Here is a 15,527-nt window from a genome sequence, read left to right on the forward strand (position 1 = left end):
TGGCTTCGAAGTAACTTTGAGGGTATTTTCTGGTCGTCCTAACCCAAATTGGATGATACAGAAAGATCATTCATCGTACCAAGAAGTGGAAAGTAGTTTGGCGAGTGGGACCACATACCAACCCGAAGGTGGACCTTCAAAGCTTTGGTACAGAGGATTTCTTGTTAAAAAGGTAAACAACGGAAAGACTGAGGAACCGGGAGTGTTAGTTATAGGATCAAAAACAAAAACTCTCCAGCTGCTGTTACTCCAAACTATCCCTGAGAATACGATTTCGGATGCTACAAAAGGAATTGTTGAGAACGAAATCAAAACGGGAGACGTCACAGCCGTTGATAAAGATTCAACAAAGCGATTTGCACCGTGGTGCGAACCTGAAGAGTGGAACGACCCCAAGGATGTAGAATTAAACAATTGTTACAACTACGACAACGACAATAAAACCAACACTTTTGCACAACCGGGTGAAGGAGGAGGTGAACCTCTCGAGGACAAATTTACTGATGAAGATCTTATACGTTCTTCAACTGCTGATGGTTTGAAAGTTGTGCCAAGTCAAAAACACATGTGTGCACCTGCTGGAGATAGACATCTGGTGGCTCTATTTATCTACAGGGGTTAGTATTACCTTGCTTGTCCTTTAGAAATGACATTGAGATTGGCTGGGTAGCTGGGAAAATGCTAAGCCGGGATTGGTGGATGTATAACGATTCCCTATGCTATTATATGAGCTTTATTAACTAGATTATTTCATCGCAGAACAAAATAGAAATATTGAATTTAGCAGAAAAAGAGTGATAAAGTAGAACACTAATTAAAGGCCCTTATCACGTTACAATAAGGGAGGATGAGGTGCCACACCGAAAATGACGTCCAATAACAGTTGGGGAGAACTGATATCCTAATATTTGTTCTTAAAGGGGATAGATATAAGTGTTGTAACTCATTGCTTCTGGCATTGTAATTGTGTGCTAAAGATACCTGACAAAAGTCAAAGATGAAGATTTAGAAACACTAAGATGTTCATAGAGAAATTAAAAATAAAAAGTTTAGCAATAACGGGAAATTTCAAGATACCAACTTGAGCATAACAAAGAGTAACAAGGAAGCAGAACGTCTTAAATAATTTAAATTGCCTTGTTCTGTAGACTGATATCAAATGACAGAAATCCTCATAGTTATTACGTTTAACGAACTGTGGTTACAAAGACAATGACAACAACAAGCTTTGCTGATCTGAACTACTAAAGAAAAACGAAACACATTAGTAGTAATAGGGAGTCTGTAACCAATAAGAGAGCAGCTTTCACAACAAGAGTAAAGGGTTATTACCAAATATGGTTAACAAGATGGCGTTAAGTTTTGCGCTAATCCCTTGCAGTTCTCTGGTCACTGAGACAAACTTTAAAAATGCTTTATTACTGTTTAGATGCTCGCAGCTCAACTCGCAAGTTTCCCCAAGATTCAGACATGCGTGACCACTGCGTGACCACTGTGTGACCCATACGATTGCGCTACAAATCAAATCGCCACTTGCTGACAATATTTGGTAATACCCCTTTGTTCTCGTCCGGCATGTGGTACGAAAACTGCTCTCTCGTCGGTTACCGGATATAGTGCCGCCCTATACTACTCACACCGTTTCAAGTGTACTTTTCAGACAGTTTGGCTATGTCAACTAAATTTTATTATTATGCATCCTCTTACGTCATACCTACAGACAATATATTTTATATATGCTGAAGTGACGTCATACTTACAGACAATAGTTTTATACGCTTAGGAATATGCATAATAAAACAATTATTGCATTCGGTTTTCGCATGATAGCGATAATTATTAAGGCCTCAGTTTATGTTATCCGCCTCAGCCTTCGGCTTCGGCAGATAACACAAAACTTTGGCCTTGATAGTTATCGCTATCATGCTCAACCAATTGTTAATCATAGGTTTCTGACTACTTAGAGCCGTTCTTCGTTTCACTCATATTTTCCTCTCGCTAAACTTTCTGGAATTCAGTTGATAGAGAACTTAAAGATCGTTCACTTTTAAAGGCGCTGTTAAGATTCTAATTTCTTAGCCAGTCGTTAATGCTACGTTTTCAATGTACTGTAGGGGATACATTGTTGTTGTGCTTGTCGTACACAGTACACAATCAAAGCCATTTAAAAGAACCGGGTGAAAATAAGGAGTTCTTCAAGCTGGTTACGTGTACGTGTCAATTCCTTTAGCAAGAATTAAAGCATATTACGTTATCTAAGTATCAGAGTACGACCGGTACAAAGTAGCTCTCACTTTACTACTGAGTAGTAGAATTGAATTATAACCATTGCCGTTGGACTTTTAAATACTTCGCAATACTACAAAGCTTAAAAGTAAGAAAAGGCTAAACATTGGAAATAGCCGTAAGATATATGATGCCTTCTTCTAAAGGATTCTCGGAAACAAAAGAGATTCGGAATCGAGTCCTAAAATGTTGCCATGTCTCTCGTCTCTCGGTTAGCGGGTGAAAAGCCAAAGTGACAGGGAAAAAGTGTGTCCATAGGAGTTTTTCTATTCACCTCACACACGCTATCGACTTGTTTCCTACACAGGAGGCGATCCACGTTTACCAGTGGATCGCGATTTCCACTTTTTCCGCCTGGATAACAATGGCTACTGGTCTCACAAACCCGGAGAATCTCCAGCTACTGACTCTGATGACAGAGGTAACAAAATCCGTGACCCAAGGAAAGCCGTGTATGAGCCGTATGAGTTTGTCTGTTTCATGACCACAGATAGAAATACTGTTACCATTCATTAAAATTTATGTAATTAAGGAACTATCAACGTCTTTCTGGAGAAAAATAAAGGTAACACTGCACTTATTGAAAACTACACAGAGTTGAGACTTTTTTTTACAATACGCAGTAGCTTTAAAGCGAGAGATGTTACGATACTTTGAAAGGTTTAAAACTGAACAGATTTGTATGCAGGGGGCAGAGTATACCATCCGGCAAATTTTTTTGTGAGTTTTGCTCGCCATTGAGAAGTTTAAAAAGACATTTCTTACACTCTAATGTTATAGACCTCAAAATTTAACAAAAAATATCCTTGATTTCATCTCGCTCCTATTTTGCACAATGATCATTTTACATCTTTGATGAGGTCAACTTGTTAATTCACGAAAACACAGTTGCGATAACCCTGACCATAACCCTGAGTATACTGCATTTTTGTAGATTTTACTAAACAGAACTAACAAATTACACGAATCAAATCTTTACTGAAAAGGAATAGAACAAAAACCCCAAACTGTTAAAAGTTGAGCGTAAACCTCGTGTTCTGAAATATTTCTGATCTGTGTTACTACCACTTCTATAAAGATTGAGCGTTTTGGACGGCATTTTAGGCAAAAGCTGCTGATATTGTTCATATAATTGTTTATAATCAGATTTTGCCAAGTTGCCTCTAAGTTCACCTCTAAAATCTCTTAATCAGTTTACAAATACCAGGCATACACATCAACACAAACTTGGCCCCTATTGTCCCCCTCTCCACAATCTTTCCAATCCTGTCCGTACCATATCTGCAACTCCTGGTTTCGGGACACAGAAACCGGACTTGAAGGGTCGGGAAAAACCAGTTCTGGTGAGGTGTGGTTGGCTCCTTCCAGAGTATAAAAGTGTTTTACGTCTAAACAAATGATGTCAGGATCCCCTTTCTGAAAAGCCTCCAGACCGTGGCCAGGAGGAAACATAGTCTCTCTTTTGTCATTAGTGATGAAGGTCATCAGCTTTTTATCTGCATATCTTTGGTGAGTACAGCCCCAATAAGAAACAGCTGTTCGGGAATTGCACCTTATTTGCCCTGATCTGTGCAGAAGCTTCATTGTCTTAAGCTTCCCACTCTTTGTTACGTTGAAGGAGCCATAACCGTCGTTTTTGGCTCCAAAGCAGACAGGTGCGTTATTGATTCTTTGCCAGTTCCCTAGCGTGAAATTTTGCAATAAGAAGTTTTTAGCGTAAGATTAGGAAACGACCTGATGAAAATCAATTATCTGTGCCTGTTTGGGAAAACGAGGCAGCTATTATCGCCTCATTTCTATTCGCTGTTTTAATACTTCATAGTTTCCTAGCCACCTTACTTGTAAATTAACAAAGATCAGAGTGATCATCCAAGCGATGAATGCTACAAAGTAATCACTGCACACTGCGCACTGCGCACTGCGCAGTCCAAATACACTATGGTCATGTATTCACAGTAGGTTTCTTAGCTCAGATGGTAGAGTACTTCACCGGTAGCGTAGTGGTCATGGATTCAATTCCCGTACAAGCCTGTTTCTTTTTATCGATTTATCTATTTAGTAATGTTTATCAATACGATGGTCACTCTCATCTTCAATTATTTATCCGCACTTCAAATATATGATATTCAACATTCACAGTCGTGTATTGATCATTAATGACAACTCACCATCACAGTGCGCTAGAATCACCTGACCATGAGTAGTGGAGTAGATCCAGTATTGCCCCTCAGCCATTCCCTCGCTAGCTTTCACTTCGCTGCATGATTCAGCGGGGAGTCCTTTAATAGATCCAAGAGGGACTGTATAAAAAATTAAAACTCCTTTTAAGCCTTCCTTCAGAACACTACTAGAATCATTCTCACTTAATTATAATGGGCGTGCCAAGGTACTGTTCCGTTTACTTTTTTCACTGTTAGAGTTGTAAAAGCTATTAAAAAGCTTGTAAGGCCTAAACGTCCTTTCGAAGGCTACGTTCGTGGAAGGCTTGGTTGCTAAGGTGCTAACAGCTGGCTAAGTGTCTGCTGAGGTATTCCTCGCCATACCTCTGTTATAGACGCGTTTCATATAAAACCTCTTCTGATCTGCGATGAAATTTCCAGGTCTTGCTTCCTTTGTACGATCGTTTAGTTCACACACATTCTGACCAATGATGACATTGTAGCTCTGACAAGATATGTTTTCTTCGCACTTGAAATAACACTCCTCTAGCGATCGAGCATGAATAGTTGTAAAGGTTCTGCCCCTAAGGTACATTCCTCCTATCGAACGTTCTGCTGGATGACACTGGCCACTTGCTTGCATTGGATCAATCACGAGCATTAGAATTAAAGTTACTAAGAGGAATAACACTCGATACATGTTCTCGTGGATAGAGGCCAGGTTTCTGTTGAGAGAAAATAACTTCAAATTTTGACTAACAAAGCTATTGAGAATAATGATGGGAAAGCAAATTGAAAGCAGATCAGAAGCTACTTTAACAAATAATTATTATTTAAACACAACGCGCCAGTTCTCGCCCGTTTATTTCTGTTTAGTGAAAGTTTTGATATTCCTCTCTCCAGTCACTTCGACTGGAATATTAGATCAGTTCATCTGACCGCATTGACAACTCAGCGAATATTTTCTCCTTCAGTCATGCCGATAAATGCATGTACACTGAGAAAAATAAATCTTATCGCTTTTAAAGATTCTAACTTAGTTTTGTGTTGGTTCGCTGTTATTCTGCGTTTTACAACGTTTTTAGTAGATTGCGTTTCTCTGAAAACTTAAAATTCAGTACACAAGCTAGACTGGAAATGAACATAAAGACCTACCTCTCTTGAGAGAAATTTCTTATAAATATCTAAAGCAATCGTTAATACTTGTTTTCAACCACAGCTCCCTCCATTATAACATAACGAGTACTAAATCGTGTTGAATTTAAATATTGTTAATTCATTTAACTCGTTGTCATTCAAGTCACCATCCTTTCTGCACTTAGCTTCTATAAAAAATAAATATATAATATGTTTCTCGGTTTTGAGGTTGTAACTGAGTTTTTTCGGGGTTTGTCTGACACAAATTTCTTTCACTAGATGCAATCGGATAAGAACTTGTTAACGTTTAGCTTATTTTTCAAAGAGAACTATGTTTTATATCGAAATTTCAATTACATAAAAGTTTTTCGTGTTGAACGATCCTCGTTATGTACCAACATATTCAATTGCGAGTACATCAAATTCCGAGAGCTAAGTGAAACCAAAAACATTTACGAGGCAACTGTAGTCATGGCTGGAACCAAAGACGGCAGAAATATTCTCAAATGTATGTTCCCCTTCAAAATTAATGGGCCCCAACAGCATATCTATTTAAACATTTATTAGTTTTAAAGAAAGGATGTCAATCTCCAATCAACATAAATCAGAAAGATTGGTAGAATTTTTCCATGGGAAATCGACCCAAAATGCAAATAAGCGAGGTTTTACCATTGCGAGGAATCCGCTGAAATATATAGAGTTGAATTTCTGATGATGATGATAAAGCCATAGAGTTTATGCTCATGGAATGTTTTGGGCCCGATTCAGAATCATTTAAGGAGGCCGAAAACAGTTTTCGCGCGCGCTTTTGCTGATGCAAATCAGCGCGCGCACGAGGATTGTAAAAAGCAAACATGCCGTCAATAGAGCGGTCATTTTATGTACTCAACACGTTCCCGTACCCGCACTACCTGCGCTATTTTTCTCTCTAGTTGATGCAGTGTATTGATGGTTTTAATCTTTTATTACAAAGATTAGTTAAAAAAGGTAAAAGTGCAAAGAACCCAGTAATTCTCAGCTTTTTCGTTGTTACCGAAAGGACCAGCTGCTGAAAGGACCCAGTTAAATGTAGCGCATGCGTAGTAAGTAAAAAAATTGCGATTGAATGGAAAATTGCTTTCTCGGAAATACGCCTATTTCTTGAAAACCACTCATTAGAATTTCACGAAATTTCGTACTGAAATACTTTAGGAAATAAGTAACTGGAGTATTGAAAAACAAATTGAACTTTAACAAAGGAAATTCTAGATATTTCAGTGAAAAAGGTGAATGAAACACAGGCATCAAAAACTGTGTTCAGCTACCTTAAGACCGAGCCGAGCCATGAGAGGGGACCAAGAAACATTCAAATTTAGTATTACTATTAGATAAGTATCACTTTGGAGGGCAATGAGAAAATAAGAACTGGAATAGTTTACAAAAAAAACACAGACACTCAGTGTAAACAATCACGCGAGCTTGTAAGCAAGCTAAAATATACTTAAGCCCTCAAAAATCTCCATTTTACTCCTGCAAGGTGTGCTACAATGTCCGACAAGGTGATAATAATATTTCTATTTGTGCGTGTTTAGTAGGCTTATGTTAACTCGGTTTCATAAAAGCCTCTATTTTTAAGTTGGTGAGTGCTTTTGGTTCTGTTGTTTTCGATTACAAAAACCCTTTTGACGCCACTTTTAGTATTCTTACCTAGCGTACTGCACTGCTTCAACCTGCTGAATGTGATTCTTGTTTTCAATATCGCCCTCGAGTAATGGACAATTCCTTGCAGGCTTTCGCTTTGTTTCTTCTAGGGAACAGTACGTGTTTCCTTTCATCGAGTAATGTAACGGATATGCAAGGAATTTCAACACTAAACACAGTTTTAATTATTTCTCCGATAAGTTTGTTTCACTGTCAAGTACTCAGTATGATTGTTTGTAAAACCGTTTGTCTGAAAGCGATGGAAATAAAACTTGCTCATTTTGATTGCATTGTGTCAGTTAAATACCAACAGAAATAATTCACCACGGCTGCATTTTGTTTACTTAAACCGAAAAAAACAAGTTGACTTTATGGGTTTTAATCGGGCTCAGTAAATATTCTGATATTTTGATATTGGGACGTCAGTATCGAAACATTTTGCCAGCTAGTTGGCAGAAAATATATTCTCGTTCTGGGCGGTGTTGTGGCAGATGAACACAACCATTGTATTTCATTTTAGTGCCGAATTCGTATCTAATAAACCATTACCATTACCATTACCATTACCACCATTGTTTTCGTATATTTTTAAGATGGTTTTTAGCAATCTTTACCACTGAATTGGACTGAGTTTTCTTTCGGAATTATACTGTAAAATATCGAAATTCGTGGGGGGTTTGATGCCGTCGAGGACCATTCAGCTGTCATTCAATTCAACTGTAGGTTTCGTTGAGAAACACCTGCTTGGCTCTCATCAACATGCCTATTTCTATCACTTCTTGGCATAATTTCAGAGCTGAGCAAAGAGTTTCCAGCAATCTGATTGGTCGAACGGTTCCTTATATGACGCTATTTAAACCGCTCCACGCAGTTTATATAAAATGTTAAAATAAAAAGTTAACAAATGTTACTAAAATGTTATGATTTTAGAAATTTCTCTGTTGTTCAGCTCTGAAATTAAAACAACCATTCGCCTCAGGTTTGGTGAATATTGTCGAATAATCCCCTCGACTTCGTCTCGGGGATTATTCGACGATATTCACCTCGCCTCCGGCGAATAATTTTTCATTAGTCTGAGGCTGTTCGTTAGTCATGTTCAAGCTTGTTAGTTTGTTTTTTCCCATTTGGCTGTGTTTTTTTCACGTCAAGGTGGCAAAAGGTGACAAATTTCTTTCTTTTTTTTCTTCTTTGAAAACTAACAACTTTTCACTTGTTCAGAACGTTAAAAAATAGTGTGATACTCAGTTTACATGCGATGTTATCACACATCTATTATCACCGAGAGTTTTAAATTTATAAAGGAAACTTCTGTCTGCGTTCAAAATATCAGTATTGTTAATTGAAAAGGGACAATGAATAATTAGGAAATAATATTGCACGGCAAAGTTTAATTTACACCATAAACTGCAAACAAAAGAACTAAATTTTAAAAGAACACGATGTAGAAAAAAGTTTATGATCATCTAAGCTTTAGAATAAGATGCGATGATTGGAAGTTAAGCTTAAGTTTCGATTTGAAACGAGAAAAGCAAAAAATTAAACCGAAAAAAAGTTAAATGCTGTTCTTAGAGGTGTATGAGAAACTGTTTACCAAGGAACACAGGTCCTCAGTGCTCTGCAGATCTTCTTCGACGTTCAGTTATGGTTTTGGCTTGAACGCATTCAGTTTCAAACCAAACAATGCATTGTGTGGTGTCTCGGTCCAGGGAAGAGCAAATCACATTGCCCCTCGATCGTAGTCTATTCACCGGACGGATATCCTTGAATCTAATATCAGGGTACACCATTACAGCAATTAGCACAAAAGAGAAACGTTAGCTTAGTAGCTGGTAAGATGGGCCTGAAAGAAAAATCGAACTCCCTTATTTACTCTACATCGTAGCGACATGTTTCTATCATTTCATTTACATTTCTCCTCTGAACTGTAAGCCTCTATCAAGTTAACCATTTGATCAGTACTACAATGAATGTGATGGAGAAGCCAAAGAATAGTACAGGTTCGTCTTTATCATGTACCCAAATCCCAAGCGAGTGATTGACATGTTCTTCCAGACGAGGCTCACACATACCAGGCGAACACATCAACACAGGTTTGACCTGTATTTCCGTCCTCTGAACAATCTATCCAATCCTGTCCATACCATATCTGAAACTCCTCATTGCGTGAAACAGATAAGGGACGAACCAAGTGATTAAATATGAGTTCCTGTGAGTTATGACCAGCTCCGCCCGGATTGTAAAAGTGTTTTTTGGTGCCACAGTCATGACTGGTTCCAGTTGGAAAGGCCATTAGATTTTCTGAGGGTGGCAGCCGTGATTTTCTATTTCCGTTTGTGATGATTGTCATAAAGTCATTGCTGCCGTATTTTGAATATCTGCAGCCCCAGTAAGATGGCAGATCATTTTGGTTACAGCGTATAGAGCCCGATCTGTGGATCAGCTTCATCTTCTTAATCTGGCCACTCTTTTCCACATGAAACGAACCATGTTGGTTATCTCGAGCTCCAAAGCACACGGAATCTGTATTCAACTTCTGCCAGTTTCCTGAATTTTTTTGTGAAAAAATGGCACTGATAACTTTAGCATCAGTGCTAATCTGTCTGTCTCTCTGACTAACTGACTGACAGACTGACTGTCCGTCTGACTGTCTGGCTGTCTCTTAACTGATTGAAGGACTTTCTGTCTGTCCAACTGTCTACCTGCCCAGCTTTCTGTCTGTGTCTATCTGCCAGTGGCTAACTGGCTGTCCGTCTGTCTGTCTGTGTGTCTATCTGCCAGTGGCTAACTGACTGTCTGTCGGTGTGTCTATCTGCCAGTGGCTAACTCACTGTCTGACTGTGTGTCTATCTGCCAGTGGCTAACTGGCTGTCTGTCTGTCTGTATGTCTATCCGTCTGACTGGCTTTCTCAGTCTGTCTAAGAGACATTACAACTCTTTCTCTCTTTAAGGTTAGTTGTTCTAAAAGCCTTGCCTTTACAGTGAGCTTTGATTATGTGATCAGTTCCATCAGAGTATATCCAGAAATCCCCATCAGCTCTTTCTTGTCCTTCACTGGCTTCGATCTCACTGCACGACTCAGCAGGAAGCTCTTGAGTAGATCCAAGAAGAACTTCAAGCAAAAGAGCGACACTTATCAGAAAAAGAAGACTCGAAATGAATCCAACTTACGGCTAATCGACCTAAGATCTTAAATCTTACTTCTATATGCTTCTGGTTAGCTTCCAGCATCTCTGTGTTATTGTCATGCACATTACATCAGGTGACAACGATAACAATATTTGCATAAAAAGTGCATGCCTAGGTTAAAATTTTTTTTCCGAAGCGTAAGCATTAGGCTTTATGTCTAAAATGACTTTAAACTGAAACCCGAAAGCTCACGTTTAAAAACAAACTTTTATTTAAAACAACCGCGTAATGAGATGAACAGTGATGAAACATCGCTCTCTACGTAAAATAACTTGCCCAGCATGTGTAGTGTGCTTGAGAAGGTCGAAAACTTAAGCTGTTCTTTCAGCGTTGTGACAGCGCCAGCTTGTCAAAAATGCCTCTGTTTACATTGTAGCTCATTCGGAGGAAGAGAACGACATAATCCTAAAACGATTAGCACACGTCCATCAAGACCATCAAGTCCACCAAGGGCTACCCATGAATTAAGAAAACTATCCTTGTGTCCGCATTTTATCTATATACATATTCATAAACAGAAAAGAAAAAAGAAACTGGAATCCAAATGTACCTCGGTCACTCAGACGTTTGATGTAGAATCGACGCCAGTCCGGAAGAAAGTCCGCTGGTCTTGCTTCTCTTGTTCGGTTATTAAGTTCGCAGACTTTCTCGCTGATAACATAATTGTAACTCTGACACGTGACTTCATCCTGGCATTTAAAGTAACATTCCTCAGGCAACCAAACCTTTGTAGTTTTAAACGTATGGCCCCTTAGGAACATTCCAGAAACAGAGTATTCCAATGAATGGCATCGGCCAGTGGTTTCACTGACAGAAATTTGGAAAATCGCAACCAAGAATAATAACCACAAAAGTGTCTTCATAGCGGCCGGATTTCTTAAAAAAGAAACAACAACAACAATTTTCAAAAAGTATTTCAAGCAGATGAGTGAAACAGTTAAACTAATTGACAGAACACAACCGGCACGATTGAAAAAGGTACTAAAAGTGTTACTATTGATTATCTCGGGACGTCATCCTCTGGAAACGACAGCCACTGCTTTCCTCTGCAGACACCATAGCCAAGACTTTATTTTGCATTTTGAAACAATGTAAGCTGAAAACGTCACTATTCCTAGCTTAGTTTCGCGATCGCTGATTAAATTCCTTAGAAATCGTAAAACGCGCGTATCAACAAATTTCAGCTTCTGTAATTCAATTTGTTCAGTCACATCTTAAGCGCGTTTGGAAACACTGTTTCCAAACGCGCTTAAGACGCGACAGAACGAAGTCCTCAAACGTTTCTTGCGCTTGTAAGCCTATTATAATTGCTATCATACCTTCGTTCACTGCAAAGTGGTGCCTTGAAAATCGGGGCAATTCTTTTTCTCACTAAAATTTTCATGGAAAAGCCAAGGGTCTCTCTCCAAATTTGGATCCCGTTGTCTATCCTTTGGATGTAACTCAATGGCTGTCGGAAGCTGCAAATAATATAAATGTTGTTATTCTCGATTTTCAATTTTCACGCAGAGTCGCTGGAATGGAACTTCTGCCTCACTTGTGAGGTATTGTAAGCGGAAATGATCTGTACTGCAAAAAAACTGGCTACTCCGGTTCATTAGTTTGGTCATTACCTTTAAGGAAAGCAAAAACCGAAAAAATGGAAAATATTCATTTATTCTGAACTCGTATTTATCCCGCATCAGCCGATGTTTATGTGTACCCCGCTGACACCCACGAAGGTTCTGTGAGGCCAAACAGGATACTTGAAAGACTCACTTTGCGCTTCTAAGAAACAAACAGTGAAAGAATTAAGAAGTACAACGTTTTTAATTACTTTGGACTCGTAAAGCGAATAGCATTCTGTATCATTTTGATATCTTCAACTAAAATAAGGCAAACAGCGAGGGTGTACAACCCACATATTACGCCACAAGCTTCCTTTTGTAATCGGTTTTCTGCCCACGTCCCAGTCTTCGAGTAAGAGGTCTTAACAAATATAAATTATTTTAATTCATGCACTTTGAAAAGATAAGGCAAGTATTATGTAGTTTTTTATTCATCGAGCTCATCTGTTCAAATGACCGAGACATCGGAAATTTCGAGCGGTTACACGTAAATTTGCTCCGTTACGCAGAAAACCGATGGATTCACTGATTAAGATTTCGTAAGATAATTTGATCTACATTTCGTCCAAACTCAAGCTGTCTTGTTATTTTCAATCTACCAAGCGACTAACTTCCTGAGTTTTGCAACAACAACAAAAATTACAAAACGTATTAAGTAAACTCTCCTTTAACCCCCCTCCCAATTTTTTTGTGGCGGCTGTCCACCCGGCTACAATGCTGCCGGCAGTGAGAAACTTGAAAGGACTGCTCGCAGCCTCTCTGACCAAAGTGTCCAGCCATGATAAGTCACAATAAAAATCCTCTGATCTCCAATATTTTGTTTAGTTTTCTGAAAATGGCATTAGTGCGAGCAGAAAAATAAGTATATTTATGTAAACTTCTCAACGTAACCAGTAGTAAAATATAGGGACCTCCTTTTAAACATGGTCGGAAAGTTTGTTACGTTCGATGAAATACTTACCTTTCTTTCCATGAAAAGATGCGACTGAGCTTACAATTGATCTCATTAAAACTAAGTCGCTAGACTGTCTACACTGAAATGTTAATAAGCTGCAGATCCAGCGCACCCTACTGTCAGCATGATAATGAATTGCTGGTTTCCGACTTATCCAAATTTTCTTTAATTTTTATCAAATTTTCGACTTATCCATTTTTAGCAAATTTTCGTTGCTTGTTTTAAAAGGGAAAAAATTTTAAATGAAGAAAGATATTCAGTTCTTTTGCTCCCGGTATGTGACGAAGGTAAAGAACTGATCCAGAGGGCAGTTCAATCTTCACTGATGATAAGTGCGATATGGAGAACCAACAACGCCATTACACTTAATGTAATAAATCTCACCTGGATGCACGAGCCTAACCCTATATATTAACTCGACGTCTACCTTACTTGGACAAAATATGGGAATTATAATAATTACAGCTGTTGTGTCGGGTGGATCAATTCGCATTATAGTAATTAATTACATAGAGGTCCCAGCATACAGAACTGTCACAGAAGCAATTTACAACCGGTTGCATAGGATGCCATTAACGTTTCAAGTAACAAGAAAGTCACGAATCAGTGAATATCAGTATGACACGATATCATTTCACAAAATCACATTCAACTTCTTCCTCACTTTTCCTGTTAGACAAAGTTTCACGAAATGTAGACCTGATTTGATGCTGAGCATATATGACGTGGTTATGTTTAGAATTCAGATTGTATGATTTCCCGGCTGACTCGTAAGGTTTCTGAAATTGTCAAAAATTGAATCTTCCCTGCGGTTTATGTTTTAAGGGGGCTCAGCATGAACTGCGTGAACGTGTATATGGCACAAATTACCATAAAAAAAGAACTGAATCTTTCTGAAATTTTACTTTATATGACCGTCTTTCAAGGACTTTATCTTTACAGAGCTATAACGTATACTGTACAAATTAAATAAGAATTTCTTATTTAGCGAGTTCTAACAGGCAAAAACGAGTGAAGACTTCAACAACGTGTTCTTGCACAAAAGCGATGACAGGTTGAAATTTAAGAATGGGCAAATTTACCATAAGAGCTAAGTTTATAAATAATTTATGCCATTTATCTAGTTAGTAATTTTCGCCTTAAGCTCAAACGATCTCCTCAAACTTCCTCCTTAGTTCTGTGCTATATCAAAAGAGAGCCAGGGGACCAGCCTCGTGCTGGAATATCAAAGCAGCCTAATATTGTTTCCATGAAGCCGACTTTTTTTCTATTATCGATCTAAAGGAAGACGATTAAAGTCCATTATCCAAACTATCAGCAGCTTCGAAAGCTTCGCCCAGTGATAGGACAGTGCTAAGATTTTCGAAATTCGTTGGCCTTCTCTTGAACGCCCACTGGACAATGCAACTGCTAGGCAGGATTCATATTAGTGAAATCTTGAGCCAGCTCAAGAGTCTTTTCATCTCTATTAATTTAAACGGAGGGAAAACAAACTCGCTCTATAGAGTCCATTGATGGAGGTTTATTAACCCATCCATTCATTTTCGAACGACTTTCCCAACCACTTGGCTATTTTCACCTCACAGTTATTTGGGATATTGTACTACAATTATTTCCGTCGTAAAGAAACGGAGCCAGCGGGAAAAAAAAAAAAGCCACCTCAGGAGTTTCATTTTTTTATCTTCTTTACTTTAAAAAAATAGGACGAACTTGTTTTGTGGAGTCCAGTCGTAGTGAAATTAAAAGCTGATTTCAAATGCGGCTCTGGAAAGTACAAAAAGTAAACACAATTTTTCTGTCAACGCACGAGACAAAAATTGCAAGTATGTCGGCTGATAACGTCCTTTGTTGAAAGATTGTCTTCAATATCCATTTTTTCGACAATCTCAACTGCAGACATACCAGCCACACGAAGAGGCTTATTTGCCAAATACTTATGATGCACGATCCTTCGCAGTAGATAGCGCTATTTATGCAATAGCGAAAATCAGACCTGAAAAAAATCAGGCCTGTACGGGATTCGAACCACTGACCTCTGCGATACTAGTGCAGCGCCCTACCAATTGAGCTAACAAGCCAACTGGGAGCACGCCGTTAAGTTGATTCGTAATAAACCCGTGATGATAAATCAGATACAATGAATATATGAAGTTCATATATTTTCATGATTTTTTTCAGGTCTGATTTTCGCTATTACATAAATAGCGCTATCTATTGCGAAGGATCGTGTATCATACGTATTTAATACCGCAAATATATGAACTTCATAATATATTTATTGTATCTTACCAAATACTGTTTGTTAAAAAATACAGTTTCCAGGTTTCTCTCGTTGAAGACATTTCTCCAAGGTGGACCGGGAGATCACAATGAAAAGAAATAACTTTGTGTCAATGTATATTTTATCTAACCTTAAGATAACGTCGCAAATACAATTTGAATTTTTCTTTCAAGAAATGTGCAAATTTATTCAAAACGGTAAATCTTCTGACAACTTAATTTACATGTAAATCAACC

At 38.4% G+C, this 15,527-nt stretch overlaps 2 protein-coding genes across 7 annotated transcripts; both read right to left on the reverse strand.

Moving 5' to 3' along the window:
* Nucleotides 1–1,664: 1,664 nt before the first annotated feature.
* Nucleotides 1,665–13,132, reverse strand: LOC111320519 (uncharacterized). 2 transcript variants are annotated; one of them, XM_088746103.1, is made up of 4 exons: nt 13,017–13,132; nt 4,830–5,170; nt 4,455–4,586; nt 1,665–3,968 (listed from the first exon to the last, which is right to left on the reverse strand). In XM_088746103.1, the coding sequence occupies exons 2-4, from the start codon at nt 5,143–5,145 to the stop codon at nt 3,481–3,483; spliced, it is 936 nt and encodes a 311-aa protein (XP_088602229.1). In that variant the 5' UTR covers nt 5,146–5,170; nt 13,017–13,132; the 3' UTR covers nt 1,665–3,480. The 2 variants fall into 2 exon arrangements, with proteins under 2 accessions (XP_088602229.1, XP_088602228.1); XM_088746102.1 differs by lacking the exon at nt 13,017–13,132 and adding an exon at nt 7,269–8,469.
* On the reverse strand, nt 8,668–15,516 carry LOC148716430 (uncharacterized). Of its 5 annotated transcripts, none has more exons than XM_088746093.1 (6): nt 15,300–15,516; nt 12,062–12,215; nt 11,768–11,908; nt 10,999–11,324; nt 10,234–10,371; nt 8,668–9,806 (listed from the first exon to the last, which is right to left on the reverse strand). In XM_088746093.1, exons 3-6 carry the CDS (start codon nt 11,830–11,832, stop codon nt 9,322–9,324), a joined length of 1,014 nt encoding a protein of 337 aa, XP_088602219.1. In that variant the 5' UTR covers nt 11,833–11,908; nt 12,062–12,215; nt 15,300–15,516; the 3' UTR covers nt 8,668–9,321. The 5 variants fall into 5 exon arrangements, with proteins under 5 accessions (XP_088602219.1, XP_088602220.1, XP_088602218.1 ...); XM_088746094.1 differs by lacking the exon at nt 12,062–12,215 and adding an exon at nt 14,721–14,774; XM_088746092.1 differs by lacking the exon at nt 12,062–12,215.
* Between the last annotated feature and the right edge of the window lie 11 nt (nt 15,517–15,527).

Source organism: Stylophora pistillata, chromosome 14 (assembly GCF_964205215.1).
Source record: "Stylophora pistillata chromosome 14, jaStyPist1.2, whole genome shotgun sequence".
Taxonomy (NCBI): domain Eukaryota; kingdom Metazoa; phylum Cnidaria; class Anthozoa; order Scleractinia; family Pocilloporidae; genus Stylophora; species Stylophora pistillata.

Bases quoted from the DNA above. Each gene is read 5' to 3' on its own strand.
- LOC111320519 (XM_088746102.1), bottom strand. From the start codon at position 7,396: ATGAAAGGAAACACGTACTGTTCCCTAGAAGAAACAAAGCGAAAGCCT. The intron at 5,171-7,268 runs GTAAGAATACTA...TTCTCTCAACAG, and splicing joins GAAGCAGTGCAGTACGCTAG to AAACCTGGCCTCTATCCACG. The intron at 4,587-4,829 runs GTATGGCGAGGA...TTTTTTATACAG, and splicing joins GAAACGCGTCTATAACAGAG to TCCCTCTTGGATCTATTAAA.
- LOC148716430 (XM_088746092.1), bottom strand. From the start codon at position 15,352: ATGTCTTCAACGAGAGAAACCTGGAAACTGTATTTTTTAACAAACAGT. The intron at 11,325-11,767 runs GTATGATAGCAA...TTCTTTTTTAAG, and splicing joins CCACTTTGCAGTGAACGAAG to AAATCCGGCCGCTATGAAGA. The intron at 9,807-10,233 runs GCAAGGCTTTTA...AAAAAAATTCAG, and splicing joins AATCAAAGCTCACTGTAAAG to GAAACTGGCAGAAGTTGAAT.